The sequence below is a fragment of the Labrus bergylta genome, chromosome 10, assembly GCF_963930695.1.
Source record: "Labrus bergylta chromosome 10, fLabBer1.1, whole genome shotgun sequence".
In the NCBI taxonomy this organism is placed as follows: domain Eukaryota; kingdom Metazoa; phylum Chordata; class Actinopteri; order Labriformes; family Labridae; genus Labrus; species Labrus bergylta.
Window position 1 is genome coordinate 10841251 of NC_089204.1, and position 14879 is coordinate 10856129.

General features: G+C 39.3%; 1 protein-coding gene across 10 annotated transcripts in view; it reads left to right on the top strand.

Annotated features, from left to right (window-relative positions):
- Positions 1-14566, top strand: part of LOC109976368 (reticulon-1-A) — a 34935-nt gene extending 20369 nt beyond the window's left edge. For 9 of the 10 annotated variants that reach the window (XM_020626504.3, XM_020626510.3, XM_020626517.3 and 6 more), the window contains 6 exons: positions 8740-8947; positions 10082-10220; positions 11995-12064; positions 12447-12493; positions 12806-12864; positions 13364-14566. In XM_020626504.3, coding sequence (XP_020482160.1) covers positions 8740-8947; positions 10082-10220; positions 11995-12064; positions 12447-12493; positions 12806-12864; positions 13364-13406 — 566 coding nt within the window. In that variant the 3' untranslated portion in view covers positions 13407-14566. Of the gene's footprint in view, positions 1-4978; positions 5140-8739; positions 8948-10081; positions 10221-11994; positions 12065-12446; positions 12494-12805; positions 12865-13363 lie in introns of those variants that run through there. The other variant, XM_020626548.3, reaches the window with a different exon arrangement.
- The last annotated feature ends 313 nt before the right edge of the window (positions 14567-14879 follow it).

A 14879-nucleotide genomic window follows, 5' to 3' on the forward strand; every position in this document is an offset into this window, starting at 1 on the left:
AGGAGTTTGGCCATTCTCCGCTCGGGCCTTGTGTTTATTTGACAGATGAACTGACATGTTTATGTTTTAGAATGAATGAATCAGATGTTACTTTTTACTAGTGTCCAGTCCTGTCATGTTTTTAGGTACAGAATGAGAAATAGAAATGCTCAAGATTGTCTTAATTTGTCTTTAATGCTCAGGGTTTCTGAATCAAAGCAATAAGAGAAGTAGGACTTAAATTACTGATTCAAATAATTAGCAGTGAAGACCTTGTCAACTCATTTCGTCTCTATACTTTTTACTTTTTAAGCTACACCATTATGCACAGTGCAATTCAGGAGCATTGAGGGATGTAACCTTAAGTCACTTAAAAAAAAATACTCAAACTATTATCAATGATCAAAATCAAAAGGAAATGAAGTTGACTGCTCATCATTGTCACTCTGATTTTGATGAAGTAAAAGAGTTGTATATGAAGTTTGAAAGTCTTTCTTCTTGGCTTTCTCATTAGAAGTTGAGTTTTGGTGTACTTTATATTACAGAGTTCAACTCCTCACTCGGTTATATTAATTAGACTGCTGTAAAATCATATGAACTTGCCTGCATGGTGTGGTGACACCAAAAAGGATCGCTCAGCATCGTAAGGGAAAATACTGTTTTAATGGCTGTTAGTATAAGCGTGTTATCTCATGCTGTCTGTTGATCTTTGTGTCCTGCTGTCGTTGCATCATCTGAGGCTGTAGTGCTGCTGTCACCGCTCACACTAAGGCCTTTGTGCTGTGTGTGTGTCTGTGAGTGTGTGCAATGTGTCAGCTCAGTTTTGTTCATCCAGCCGTCGGCCTTTGAGCCGGTAACGAGGGAGGACTGCCTCCACTACTGAGAGAAGCTGCTGTGCCTTCACGGACTGTCAGGAGGGTTTGTGTGACAACATGAGGACGAGTCGTACAGTGACTAAGCACTATTTGCTGTGTGTGTAGGGAGAGACTCTGCAGTAGATACATATCCAAGCTTTTGTTGCAGTAAGAAGTGTATCTATGGCAATGAGGAACATGATCAACTTTTGACTCCTCACACACTTTTCACAGACAAAGCAGATCCTCCTACTCCCTGTTCCGGGCTCACCAATGTGAGGTGTTAGTATGAGAAAGAAAGACCAACTGTTTAGTAGACAATGTGCCATAAATATATATGTAGCCCTGCAACTAATAAATCGTTCAATAATTCTTAAATTATTAAAGATTAGATCGCTGTCTTTGTCTAGAGCTGTTTAGATGGGCCATTAAGCAGAGCACTGACAGAAAATCACTTTTAAAACTGATGTCTGTTCAGGATACATCATTTTAAAGGCACATCATCGATACCTGCTCCTTTATTACCATCGATCTGAGCAGTAATTGATTTTACAGTCGATTTAAGTCCAACCTTAACAGCTGAACCACTGTCTACTGTTAACTTTATCTTAAGTCTTATAGTAGCAGCAAGAGTAATTAATCCAATCATCACACTCAGCTGAGCTGCTGTGTGGCACTGACAGTTGCACAACACATCAGAAGCCTAAAATCACAGCCTTTAATATGATAAATTAGTAGATTGAATTTGGTGTTTAAAAATTTGATATTTTATTTATCGTCAATATCGCCAAGCCTTACAGTTGGATATTGTCTACAACAACAATCCTTTAAAATGCACACTTCTGCTGACATAAGATTAAGATGAGACTTTAATTTGACTTTGTGTTCCTGGGAAACAACTATTAAAATAGTCTATGCTCATTTTTTTAAACACTGATACAGGAGGTGGTGGGATAAAAAGAGTAAATATGGCATGTAGCCAGGTAGTTTGCCCGGTGAGTGACTGCATCTTCACTACACCGCCTTAAGCGTAGGACTTTCTTGTGTAAAACAGCTAAGACTGAATGGAATCTGCTGCAAGAAACACATATACATGTAGGTTTGAAATGATCAGCATTTTGGATATTAGAGGAATCTAATACTGTGCATTTCCACCGACTACTTCCTGTTTTCGGCATATGAGATGTTAAAGTGTAAAAAAGTTCAGACAGATTTTTTTTTTTTTTTTTTTTAGCATTCCAATCATTAGTGCTATAAAGGTCTGTTAGTTCATGAAGAAGTTGATCAAAAAATGACTTGAATTACTTTTGATTAGTAATCATTATGTAAGCAAAACAAATGTGATACCCCAGGGTCTCACTCCCAGTCGCTTATCTCTGATTTCTTCCCTGAGCTATCTTTAATCACTCATCGAGCAGTGAAGTTGAATGTATTGAGTTGTGATTGATTATGATTGTGATATATTAGTCATATCTGATCAACGTTAGCACATAGATTTACATACATTATCTGTCTGAGTGAAATCAATCAAGTTTGTTGTTTATATTAAAATACAAAAAAACAAATGTCGTTCATTGGTGGATAGTTGTCAGATTTAACTTGTATATGGATATTGGGATTGGTCCCCAGAAGAGACTACTTGGCCATGATGCCTTCCCCAAGAGCTCCTAGATTGTGAAATTGACAGGAGTTTTGTGAACTTTAAGGTATTTTAGTCCAACATTATTTGTGCTTTTGCATCATTCATGAGGAACAAATTCTTAACAATTCAAAGTTCAGTTTTCTGCCATTGCTGTGGTATTTCTTATAGACTTCCTTTATACCTAATGTTGGGATATTAACCACAAAGCAGCCACCATTATGGACTTAATGGTAAATGGACTTGAGCTTGTATAGAGCTTTTCTAGTCTTCTGACTAATCAAAGCGCTTTACACCATGTCACATTCACCCACTCACACCACATTCACTCATTGATAGAAGAAGCTGCTATGTAAAGTGTCCAGAAGTATTAACTAATCACATTCATAAACATTCAGGATCCACTGCAAGAGCAATTTTGGGTTCAGTGTCAGTCTTACCCAAGGACACTTTGACATTTGACTGCAGGATACTAGGGATCAAGCGTCTATTCTTCAGGTTGAGAGATGACCGACTCTACCACTAAAGCAAAATTCATCCTCCTCCTTCTCGTTGTGTCCTACATGTGTGAAACGCCGCCTTGGGATCTGGAGTTCATAAGTGAAAATGGCTCAACAGTTCATACGAGGCTCCTGCTTTGTTTAGCACAAAGATACAAAAGGCAGACTTTAGAATGATCAGAGTTGTATGTAACATAAAGTAAATGTGTTATCTAAGAGATAATTTTAACTCTGAATGATTACTTGGAGCCTTCTGGAGTCCCACAATGTTTGTGTTGACTAACGCTTTCAGCCCTCAGTCCACAGTTATATTTAACTCATGATAAAGACAACAACTAGCTGTACTCCAGTTTGTATTTGTCAGAGCAGGCAGGGAAAACTAGGCCTAATGGTTTCTATTCTGGTTGGTCTTTACTTTGTTTCGGAGCCAGTGGTGCTCCCATCAGGCACCCGGACTTCCTGAGAAGCTCATAGTTCCTTACATGGATTGTTCACTCTCCCAGGTCTCCTACATTCACTCCATGTCTCTTCCATCCCACTGGGTTTGGGTTTTTAACTTTTATCTTTACTGCAGCCACTTTTCCTTTTACAGCCAGGTTATACAACACCTCTCCACCCTCCTGCTCCTCTCCCTCCTCCTGCTGTAATTATCCTTATGAGAAAAACCAGTTTATTAATGATAGCAGATAGACTTTCACAGAGGAACCGTTCACACCTTTGTGTGTCTTGATAGAACTTTGAACTTGTGCCATAATTATGAAACACACAAGGCCCGTTTTTTAAATTTTAGTGTATGTGAACTTGTCCAGAATTGGTAACATTGTCCACTGATGGTGTATATGAGGCAGGAGAGGCAATGCAAATTACAAATGACACATAAATTAAATCTAGAATCAAAATGAATTTTCATCCACTTACAAACCATCTAAACACTGTGTTTTATTTTATTAAAATACTGCTGGTCTTAAGTATACGTAGGAAAGTGTTTCCAATTCAGTTTGTTCTCTTCATAAAAAAACAACTCATATTTGGTCTGTTACTCTGTTTTTCCAGACTCTGAGAATATCTGTAAAGGTACTGATAGATATTATTAACTTTTTATTTCATAGTTCTTCTGTCTTAATAAATTCAAGTTTTGGGATTCCATGTCTAGAATATACTGATGGTTCACAGTCATCAACACACAACAGGTAAATACTGCAATTTTGAATTTTTAGTTAAAAATGGTACCTGTCGTAAAAAAAAAAGCAGCTGTGGCTACAGATCAAACACCATGTGTACAACACGGACATGTTGGAAGCTTAACCTTCATTCAGTCTCTTATTTTGAATCTATGAGAAGTATATGCCTTCACATTTATGTTGCCTATGCTATCAAGAGCCTTTGTAAATAGTAGGTTGGTCTGTGTTGCTTGTTGTGGTTTTGGGGTTTCTTCGCCACAGTGTTGAGATTTTTCTGGCTTTCTTTCCCTCAAAACGTCATAAGAGTCCACAAAAACTGAGTAAATTATGTTGGATGCAGATCTAAGTTACTCTGGGAAGAACTATATTTTGAATACTTCTGTCATTTAAGTTGTGCACACAGTACCCCAGTAGAAATTGCCACTGTTAATGACTATTCAAGTTTTAGCTTCACATGGTGCAATGTTTGCACATTTTGTGTATTTACTCAGGCTAACCTAGAGAGGAGCTTAAATCAGGCTGTTGAAGTGGTGGCATTAATGTACATTTACAGTGGTGTAGTTTGTTTAAATCCTAATGTTAGCTGTTACTTCAAAAATCTAAGTGGTGTTTCATGAAGATTATCTTGATAGATAAATATACTAAATATAGAAATACAAATATTTGAAGGATCACTGGTGAAAAGTGTACATCTTTCTTATTGTGATCTTCTCCAGCTATCCATGAGAGCATTTCCTCATTTATTTTTTATTATTCTAGTTCTTACAGCGTAATGTTGTTTTACATTTTTTTTTTAATCATTATCCTAAATACAAAGCTGTAGTAATCAGTAGTCCATCTGAACTGAGAGAGGCCGAGCTGCGCATGTCTCGCTCTCTCTCTCTCTCTCTCTCTCTATTTGTCGGTGTCTCTCTCTCCCTCGCTCACCTCAGCCAGGCCCGTGCTGCTGCATGCTTAGCGGAGGTTCAAGATGGACGCCAAACAGGGTTAGTCTGGTCTTAATTATCTGTTTATCCACCATCTCTACCTTTTTCTTTTTTGAACATGCGTATAGTTGCGTATCTGGTTTAAAATGTGCATGCGCACCGGGACTGTGGCTGGATTCATCCCGGGCAGGGTGTGAGGCGGACCGGGCCGCCTGCGTAGGTCATGCCGGGCTGTTGGAGGTTTTTTTTTTTTTTTTTTTTTTTGTACTGGGTTGCCGGTCTGCATCCTTGAGTTGTAGCATAAAAACTCTTCTGGCTGTGTTGAAAAGATGAGAGGGGTCAGGGTGGTGATTAAACATAGCGAGAAGTGAAACGAGATCAGTACCCGAGGTTTAGTTAGCTGTGATGCAGGTCTATTTTTAGCAAGTCCCCGGCGATGCTAACACGCCTGCTACCATATGTAGCCAGGCAGCCACATTTGGACCGCGGACTCTCCTCCCACCTCCTCCTCCTCCTCTCGTGTTTCTACATCCAGACAAAGGCCCCTTGTCAAACCCGACACCAGAGCTAACATAGAAGTAGCATGTTGATCTTACAGACAACGACAGCAGAGCTAGCTGTCAGCTAACGTGACAACAAGCTTACTAGCTGTCAACGCCCACATTCACACAGTTGTTTGCAAGAAGCCTCCAGAAGAGTAATCTGCTCTGGCTCTATCAAAGGATTTGGTTTTTTGTCTAAACACCCTTTTTAGTGAGCAGCCAAATCAGCGTTTTAAAGCATCACTGGAGACCCCTGTGATCTGTTGTGGGATCAGTGGGAAGCACTGGTACAGCAGTGTCTCATTAATGAACAGCTGCATGGACATATCTTTTATATTGTTCAGATCACTTGATTATTATCAACCTGATTGTCATGGTTAACTCACAGTTAGATTTAACCTAGCATAGATGGCTTACATGCTGGTTATTGGTATCATTTAGAGAAACTAAATAAATAGTTAAAAAATTAAATGTTTGTTTTAAAAAGTTCCAGGAAAGAGGTGCAGCCTATAGTGCATGTCACTATTGATTAAATCTGCTTTCCTTTTATCCCAGGTGAAATATCTGTACAGTTTACTAGTTAGTAAGGTGGCTTCTTTAATCACAACTAAAACGTGTACAAACTAAACTTACACAATATGAAAGACTGACAGAGCAACACATTTTAACATCTAAGCAGAAAACAAAGGCACGTCGAGGTTTTTTCTTCGATGAATTACTTGGATTATGGATTATTCCTATTTAAAGTATGCAGCCCCTGTCTACAGGATAAGCTTGTCATGTAAGAATTTACCTTCAACAAGTGCAGGCATCTGTTGGATTTGTCTACTTGGCAAAGAGTTGTTGCAGGAAATCTGATTTGCAGTTTTCCAGCCGCATAAGCTCATTAATTGGCCGTTAAACCATTTTAAGGAATACTGTGGTGAGCTGCCAAACATATTGTGGTCACTCAGTGAGTCAGTCTGCAGTGCTTAGCAACATGGCCGCCCTCGCTCACAGCACCTGCTATTGTCTCTCTGTGCAGGAGAGCTTCATCTCTATGTGCACCTTCAGTTTGCATTTTAATGCTGGTTTGCTTATCATCAAAAAGACCAACTGTAGGTGTATGTAGAGAGGCCTCAACTCTTCACTGTGTTTTATTTTATTTTATTTGAACACTTATTTAAATATAGATAAGCGAGGCATAACCTGTAGATTCCAGCGTGCTGTTTGACGTGGCACTCTCGTTGTTCACAGCTAAAACACACAGTTCTCTCTTACTCTGAACGACGTCAGTGCTGCAGCTAATCGTCAGAGCTGGTAGAAAACTCAGGACTCCCTCACTTCTAATATTGTCCATTGACCTGCCTGGAATTCCCTGATGAAATATGAGCATGTTCAGTTCAAGACCCAGGTCATGAGCTCTCAGCTGTCTTCCAGCAGGGTCCAGCAACCAACCCCACCTGTCTGTCATGGTCACCAGAGAGCTGAAGGAGCTGTCGGCAGCACACATATGCCAGAAAAACCAAAGAACCTTCTAATTTAGCTCCAAACAATTAACAGAATGTTGTCATATATAAAATACAAACCTGCCACATTTTAACTTCAAACACAATTCAAAATTTGATATAAAAAAATCTACATGCTGAATTAAATGACAATTTAAGACTTCAAACATTGCTTGAGCTGCTTCACAAGAAAGTAGATCTCTCATGCTGAAGGGTAAAAATGCTGAGTGGAACCCAAGGGTGCGTAAGCAATGGTGAAAGGGAACCAAGGTATCTTACAGAGATGAGAAAATTGTTGACAATTTTTGCTCCTTTACCGAGTGTCAGTAACAAACTTTTAACTGGAAAATCAGTGCTTTTTTTAAGCGTTTAGTTATCTAAAATACATCCATATCAGACACTCTACAAACTGACTGCAAATTAAATGTTCTGAAAGATTCATTTCTAGGTTTCTTAAAACTGAAGTTAAATGATCAGATGCACTTTTTTTAAATTACATTTTTAAAACCCAAAGTCACTGTCTGTAAAACCCTTCAAGTCTGAAGCAGCATTCACAGCAGGTGTAAAATCCAGCTTGATGAAGTGTGACGTTCTGTTACAATCATAACGTGATTATATTTGATTCGGATCTCTTTAAAGCAGCCATTTTGTTCTTCATCAAACTTCGGCGAAAGGACAGAGTGGGTTGTAAACGGGAAATTAGTTTGTTTTTTTTATTCACAGGAAATTCAAATCAAAACTCTGAATTCTGTCTCATGAGATTAAAACTGAGTTCTGTGCCGTTTCATAACATGGGTATCTAACTTGGATGGAAGTTTTGTCATGTTTTTGGATGCAGTCTTAAAAAAAGTAAAAGAACATGCAGGTCACTGCTGATGACCTTCAATATGGCCGCCGGAGCTGGTGTTACATCACTTTGAAGTTTTTATTGTGGCATCAGGGCAGAAAAGTGCAGAGATGAGGAAGTTTGTGAGTCAGATGCTCCACTGAGTTTCCCCCCTGAGGGGGGTTTAAAACTCTAGATGAGTATCACATAGTGTGTGACCTCTGACCCCTGGTATCAGAGCTGCTGCACAGCGTTCAAGAAGATGATGCTCCAGACAGTCGCATGAACCCACCACACTACAGTCTGTTGAGAGCTAAAGCAGATGTTGGCAGACATTTGACTGTAGTTTTCACATTGTTCAAATTGCGTCACTTTATCTCGGTATTGATTCATTCTGTGAGCATGTAGAAACACTCTTCTCCAAATCAGTGCCTCTTTCTCTTGTCCCATGGTGATCTGTTTCTGCTCTTCACGTGATTTAGCTCATGACCAGACATTTCAAATTCTCTAAGAATGGCCCTCAGGACAGTCAGATTAAAACCTCAATTATTTAATAAATAATTATTCATAATAGTGTTTTAAGATGGTTGATTATACCATAGTGGTTCCAATCAATTCCCTGTTTTAAGATTGTAAGATTACAAATATCTTTATTCTTTGCAACAAATCAAGGCTGATTAGGAAAACCATACGGTTTGTCTTCAGAATCTGCCTCCCTTGTGTTGGTGCTAAAACGGTATCAAATAAAGAATCAGTACTACACAACCTTGATGATTGGCACTAACACTCTCCCCTCCTCCTGCAGTGGTGGAGCTCCTCTACTGGCGAGATGTGAAGACCACGGGTGTGGTGTTTGGCGCCGCCCTGCTGCTCCTCCTCTCTCTGATGGTGTGCAGCATCGTAAGCGTCTGCTCCTACATCGGCCTGGCTCTGCTCTCGGTCACCATCTGCTTCAGGATATACAAAGGCATCCTGCAGGCCATCCAGAAGTCAGATGAGGGACACCCATTCAAGTAAGTACTAGAGAGTAAATATAAATACAGCAGTTAATGTTTCCACTGAAACTCAGAACATTGAATTTAAAATGCAGGTTATCGACCTGTCCTTTGCTTTTTTTTTTATTTTATTGAACTCAGATGCACTACTTCTGCTCGTCTGGTTTCATTGGGAATTAAAGTGGATCACAGAAATCAGTGACCTGATTAATCTTCATTATCAGTCTGAGCTGCCGGCAGCCTGTTCTATGTATGTTATGTCCAAATGAAAGTCTCTCTCACTCCCTTACGAACACTGCGAGCTATTGCTGATGAATATGTCAGTCAACACAACCATAAAATATCTAAGATTTTGCAAGTTACAGAGCGGATGTTTTCCTCTTGTATTGTGAGCCTGCTGCTTCCAGGTCGTGTTGTTCGCTCATCCTCCTTCCTGGCTGTTAGACAAAACCTTCTTACTGTGTTTTTTTCACTCGCAGGTATCTAAATTGACCTCGCTGCACATTCGAGGTCAATTAACTCAGATTAACATAAGCTTGGAGAAAGGGAGCTCAGAGAGTCACATTACAAGCTGATTCCACAGATTTCTACAGTTTCTAAACCTCAGAGAGGATCAGAAAATAATCAGTGTGCATTTTCCCCAGCGTTGAACTTCTGAACAATGGAAGTACTTCTGTAGGAACAGGATGACATGTGCAGATTTTGCACATTCGCATCTCTTATTATTACCAGACTACAGTTGTTGTAATGTAATGTGATTATTCTGTTGATTTAGCGTAGCATTCTGGATTTGTTCTCAGCAGACATGTTCTACAGGACCTGGGCTTTGTTGTCTGGCCATCCATAAAATCTGCCAAAGCACATTGAACTAAAAATTAACATACGGGTTTATAGTGACATGTTTTTAGGAATGTCTACTGAAATACAGTGCTGCGAGTTCTGGGCCAATCAGAAAATGATTCAGCTCTGCAACCCCACCATCTAGGTGTCTGTACATTTGAATTTTTTATGTGGCTGTGTGATAAATTAATTTATGGTCCAACTATCTATTTTTATGATGGTGTAATCTCACAAAGTTTCTTTTTACACACTGACTTGTGTCATCATCATCTCTGCTCTGCACCTAACCTGCTCTCCTGCTGTCCCTCTCAGGCAGTTCCTGGACCAGGAGGTGGCACTTTCCGAGGACATGGTCCACAAGTACAGCGACATTGTTTTGGCCAAAATCAACAAGACCATCGGTGAATTGAGGCGCCTGTTCCTGGTCGAGGACCTGGTCGACTCCATCAAGGTGAGAACGACTGCGGGTCGACTTACAAGGCTCAGGCCTGATGATTTAATACAGAAGAAGACATGCGTGTTAAAAGTGTCATTTATAACAGAAACAAATATTCAAAAGTTGCACTCACAGGAGGAGGAGCAGACTTGAAAACCTTATATACACTTTATTACATATATCACAGTGGTTCACATTAATAGACAATTTGTCTTTATTGTAAGAAACTCAATATCACACTGTTTGGAAATTGAACGATCCAATTTCCCAAAGCTCAGGAATTAGACAAGAAAGTGGGGGATGTCATTCCAAACCCTGGAGTTCCTAACGTGATTTTTCTGCAGATATTCGACTTACTTTGACAGAGGTCAATACTCTGACATACCATGTTATTATCGTCATTTTTTTTTTAAATAACGAAACATGATCTAGTTATTTGAGAGAAAAGATTGCCAAACTTCAACCCAGGGATACTTTTTTCATGCAATGTTTTTCCTGCAATGAAAGCACAGCAGACTAAAACAGTTTGTGCCATTGACTAAATGAAATACTTCCCCACATCCAATCCAAAAGGTTGAAGTGGGGGTTGAAGCGGGAGCTCCTCTTGGTCCAGTACAAAGTTTTTGTTGTGATTTAATAGCTCCAGGGTTCTTTTTAAATGTCGGATACCCATGTGATGTTTAGAAGTCATGTGTTCGGCAGCATGCTACAAACCAATGATCATAACCCCAAGTAAGGAGAAATCCTGTGGAGGAAAGGCTTGAATAGTTTTGAAGAAGAGGATCATCAAAGCTGATTTGTTCCAGCACATTAAGGCGTGGACACACATTTGAGCTCTTTATGAATCAGATTCAGCCGTCTTACAGTCTGTTCCAGCTCAGCTAGTATGAAGGATAAAAAAAAAACATCAAGTGTGTGCTCTGGAAAAATCCTAATCTGAAGTGCACAGGTGTCACTGTCCAGGATCTCATGAAGACTTTTTAAAAAATGTGACCTGCATAGTAAGATGTCCTCTGTCCTCGTTGTTGTGAAAACAGAAGATTTAAATAAAGTTGAGATGTGGTTCAGTCGACTCCTCTGACTTCCATCACAGTCAGCAGAGTTTATCATGAGCGGATACATGGTGTTAATATGTCTGCAGATCAGTGTCGGTACGCTACCATCCAGAGACACTGAGCGCTATGAAGCGCAGTGAAGGTCCTGTCGTCACTTCTAACCCTCGCAGCCTTCTGCCTGCAGCCCAAATACAGATCTAGACTGACTCTATCAGCGTGGCAGAGAGAAAATCCCTAAGAGGGTAAAAAAGTCAGATTTTTCTAATCGGATCAGGAGCAAGTTTGAGCCTCAGGAATGTTTTCAAATCTCTCAGCAGATTACGAGCTTTTGTACCCCGATGAGTAATGAGAATGTTATTCTTCTGCCCATGATTCTTTTCCTGTTTATTGCCTGCAGTGAATATTTAAAACCACACCAGCAGCTTATTGAAATGTCTCGCGTATTAATTCGCAAGCCTCCAGCCATAAATGTAACTGTGTTAAACCGTGTTTGGTCTTTTTATACCAGTAGACATGTTGGCTGTGACTGTTAACATGTTTATTATTAATACAAGCACTTTAAGCACAGTCTGTCAGGTTTCATTATCACTGTCAAAATCAAGACTGCTGCAGGGTTTAAGTAGATCAGAAGAAGATCTTTGATTCACCAAGTTGTGATGCCACCAAGGCAACCTTTTCAATGATGTTTTAACGCTTTAAGTTGACTAAATATGCATTTCCTTTTCTGTTTGCAGTTTGCCGTGTTGATGTGGATCCTGACCTACGTTGGCGCCCTGTTCAACGGGCTCACCATTCTTATTCTGGGTAAGGAAACATGGAGCTCACAATTGTTTTTTTTTCAATTATCCAAAAGTGCATCACTCTCCTTTGAAGTGTAAAACAGTTCCATACAGATGATGTTTGTTTTCTTACTTTGGCTCCATCTGTTGGTGTTATCTAGAATGCACAAACTAACACATAGTTGAGGTTAATTCTCTGATTCTTCTACACATTGTTGAGTAAAAAGTCATTTTATCACGCACAGTAACACACACACAATCATACATGCGCACACACAGTGCCGTCCTGTCTTTCAGGCTCTACCTCCATGCATTACACATGTAGACCAGATGTAATGGGCAGAATTGTTCGACCTTGAACTGGCAATGTATAAAAACTCCACATTTTCTTCTTCCTCCTCCTCCAGGTCTGGTTGGAGTGTTCAGCTGCCCGATCATCTATGAGAAACACCAGGTGAGAATCAAACTTTTCTTTTAAAATTGTCTTGGTGAAAAAATGTCTAATAAAGTTAGGAAAAACCATTAAAGGGTATTTAAAGAACACTTCACACATCTTAAGTTATTATTAAGATTGAAGTTGCTCTTTATTATGGGAATTCCAAATATGTAAACTTTATTTGATAGGTCATCTGCACCCCATTGTTGTCATGTTTCCTCTAAACTTAACACAAACAACAAATCAAATAATGTTCTACCTGTAGAGAGCTCCACCCTGCAGACCGACTGTCCATCCTGACGCGTCTTTGTGTCTTTGTTGTGTTTTCAGACTCAGATCGATCATTACCTGGCTCTGGTCAACAACCAGGTGAAAGACGTCGTTGGAAAGTAAGTCGACTGTGTCATCACAAAACTCTTATTTCTCTATCTGTTCACAAAATGACATCTCCAGAGTAGAATAAAACCATTGTGTTTCATATAAAACATGTATCTTTAGTTAAAAGTTACTCAGATTAAGTTATAAAATGTATTTATTTTTTATCTTCCTGCATTGCCAATCATTTGAATGTTATCAGAAGTGTGTTCCTCACTGTAATAATTTGTTTGAATACATTCAGTTCCTTAATTACTCCTCTAAATTCTAAACGTCTTTTAAAAGGTTGGATGAAAAATTTCAACTTTTTTAAAATATGCAAAATGTAAAAAAAAAAAAAGAACAATAAAAAAAAATCCTCATTTATGTATCTATAAACCTATCCTATCTCATGAGAACATTCACGTTGCTGTAATTCCTCAGAGCTTAAAGCTTCTCATTATGGTTTTAGTACAGCGTTGTTTCTTTGTCCGTCTCTGAATTCATTTTTATTTCCAACTTCTTGTTCTGCAGGGTCCAGGCAAAGGTGCCCGGGATGAAACGCAAAGCAGAGTGAAGGAACAGCAAGTCGGAGTTTGGATTCAGGAAGTCCAGATGAAAAGATGGTTGGAGGGTGAGGGAGGGGGAGGGTTGATATGAAGGAAGGCAGGAGGAGAAGAGGAGGGGTCTGGCGTGGACGCAGCCCTTCTAACTTTTATTTGTCAACATAATAAAACACTTTTTTTTTTTTCCAGTTCAGAATTCCTTTTTTGTTTTTGTGTTTTCCTGAAAAGTTGAAGAGTTCAGCAGAGCTTCAAGACGTCGAGGTCAGCTTCGTGCTTAGTATTTTTTTTCAATCAGGTTATGAAATGTTGGCTCCTGTAAGTTTCTGAAACTCACAGAAGCACATTTTTAATCCTGAGCTTTAACCCTTCCCTTTCCCCAACCCCAGTGCATTGTGGGAGGTGTGTTTTTCCCTTCAGGTAATTTTTGATTTTTTTCTCTTTTCCCTGCCCTCAGTTGAGTCGAGCGGAGAGAAACGTTTGCTCCGTCTGCTGTTTTTGAGAAGGAGGAGAGCGAGCAGCACCTCGTTTGTATTGTTTTCTTATTTTGGTATGATGACTGAGTTACAAGTATTTTGTGATTTTATTGTCGTGTCCTCAAGCTCTTAGCTCGTTTCTTCGGTAACCTTCTGCGTGGTTTTTTGCCTCTGTGACGAATGACGAATTTGGTGAACGACGTCTTTGACTCCTGATGAGGCCGTGGGGGTGGGATGGGGTGGGTGGGGGCTTGTACTACCATTTAAAAACTTCATTGCTTCTGAGTAACTCTAGCTAGAAACATCTAGAAAACCTTTGCCAGACAAATAAAAGTCATTAATCACATAACAAGTTGTTATTTCCATGTCATCGCAGCTGTCTAGTAATGAACAACTCTGGAAGAACACGTTTACATTCATCCACATCAGATAAAATATGAAAAAAAGAAAAAAAAATGAAATGGGAATTAACGAAAAAATAAATAACCATACTGTCTGTGAAGCCAATATCTTAATAAAGTTGCAACTTGATGTGACTTTGGGAAACCTTTGAGCATTTGTTTGTTATGCAAGTATAATTGTGAATGATAAACTTCATACTTCAATAGTGACGATAAATAGCTTCCAGCTGGGAGCCGTGTTTGTGGAATGCATTGTGAGATGTGAACAATTATCAATAAAGCTTCTAGAAGAAGAAAGACCCGCCTCCTCATCTGTCCTTCAACTTATCTATCTCAAGTTAGTGTTATTTAAATTTAGTCTGCTGCATGTTGAAGTCTGTGTTGCCAGAAATGAAAATCGGAGTGAATCAAAAGGAGCTGGAAATAACAAATACACTTAAGTCAAACTTTGTATCATGTTTCTTTATCACATATCAACTGTTCTGTAACTCTGATCCTTACAGTGCAGATGTGGAGTTGTTCCCTGCTGGAGATGTTCCTCATTCAGTGGAGCTATCCACAGCTGTCTGAGACAATCCCTCAAAATATGAGTCCAAAGTATATTAAATAT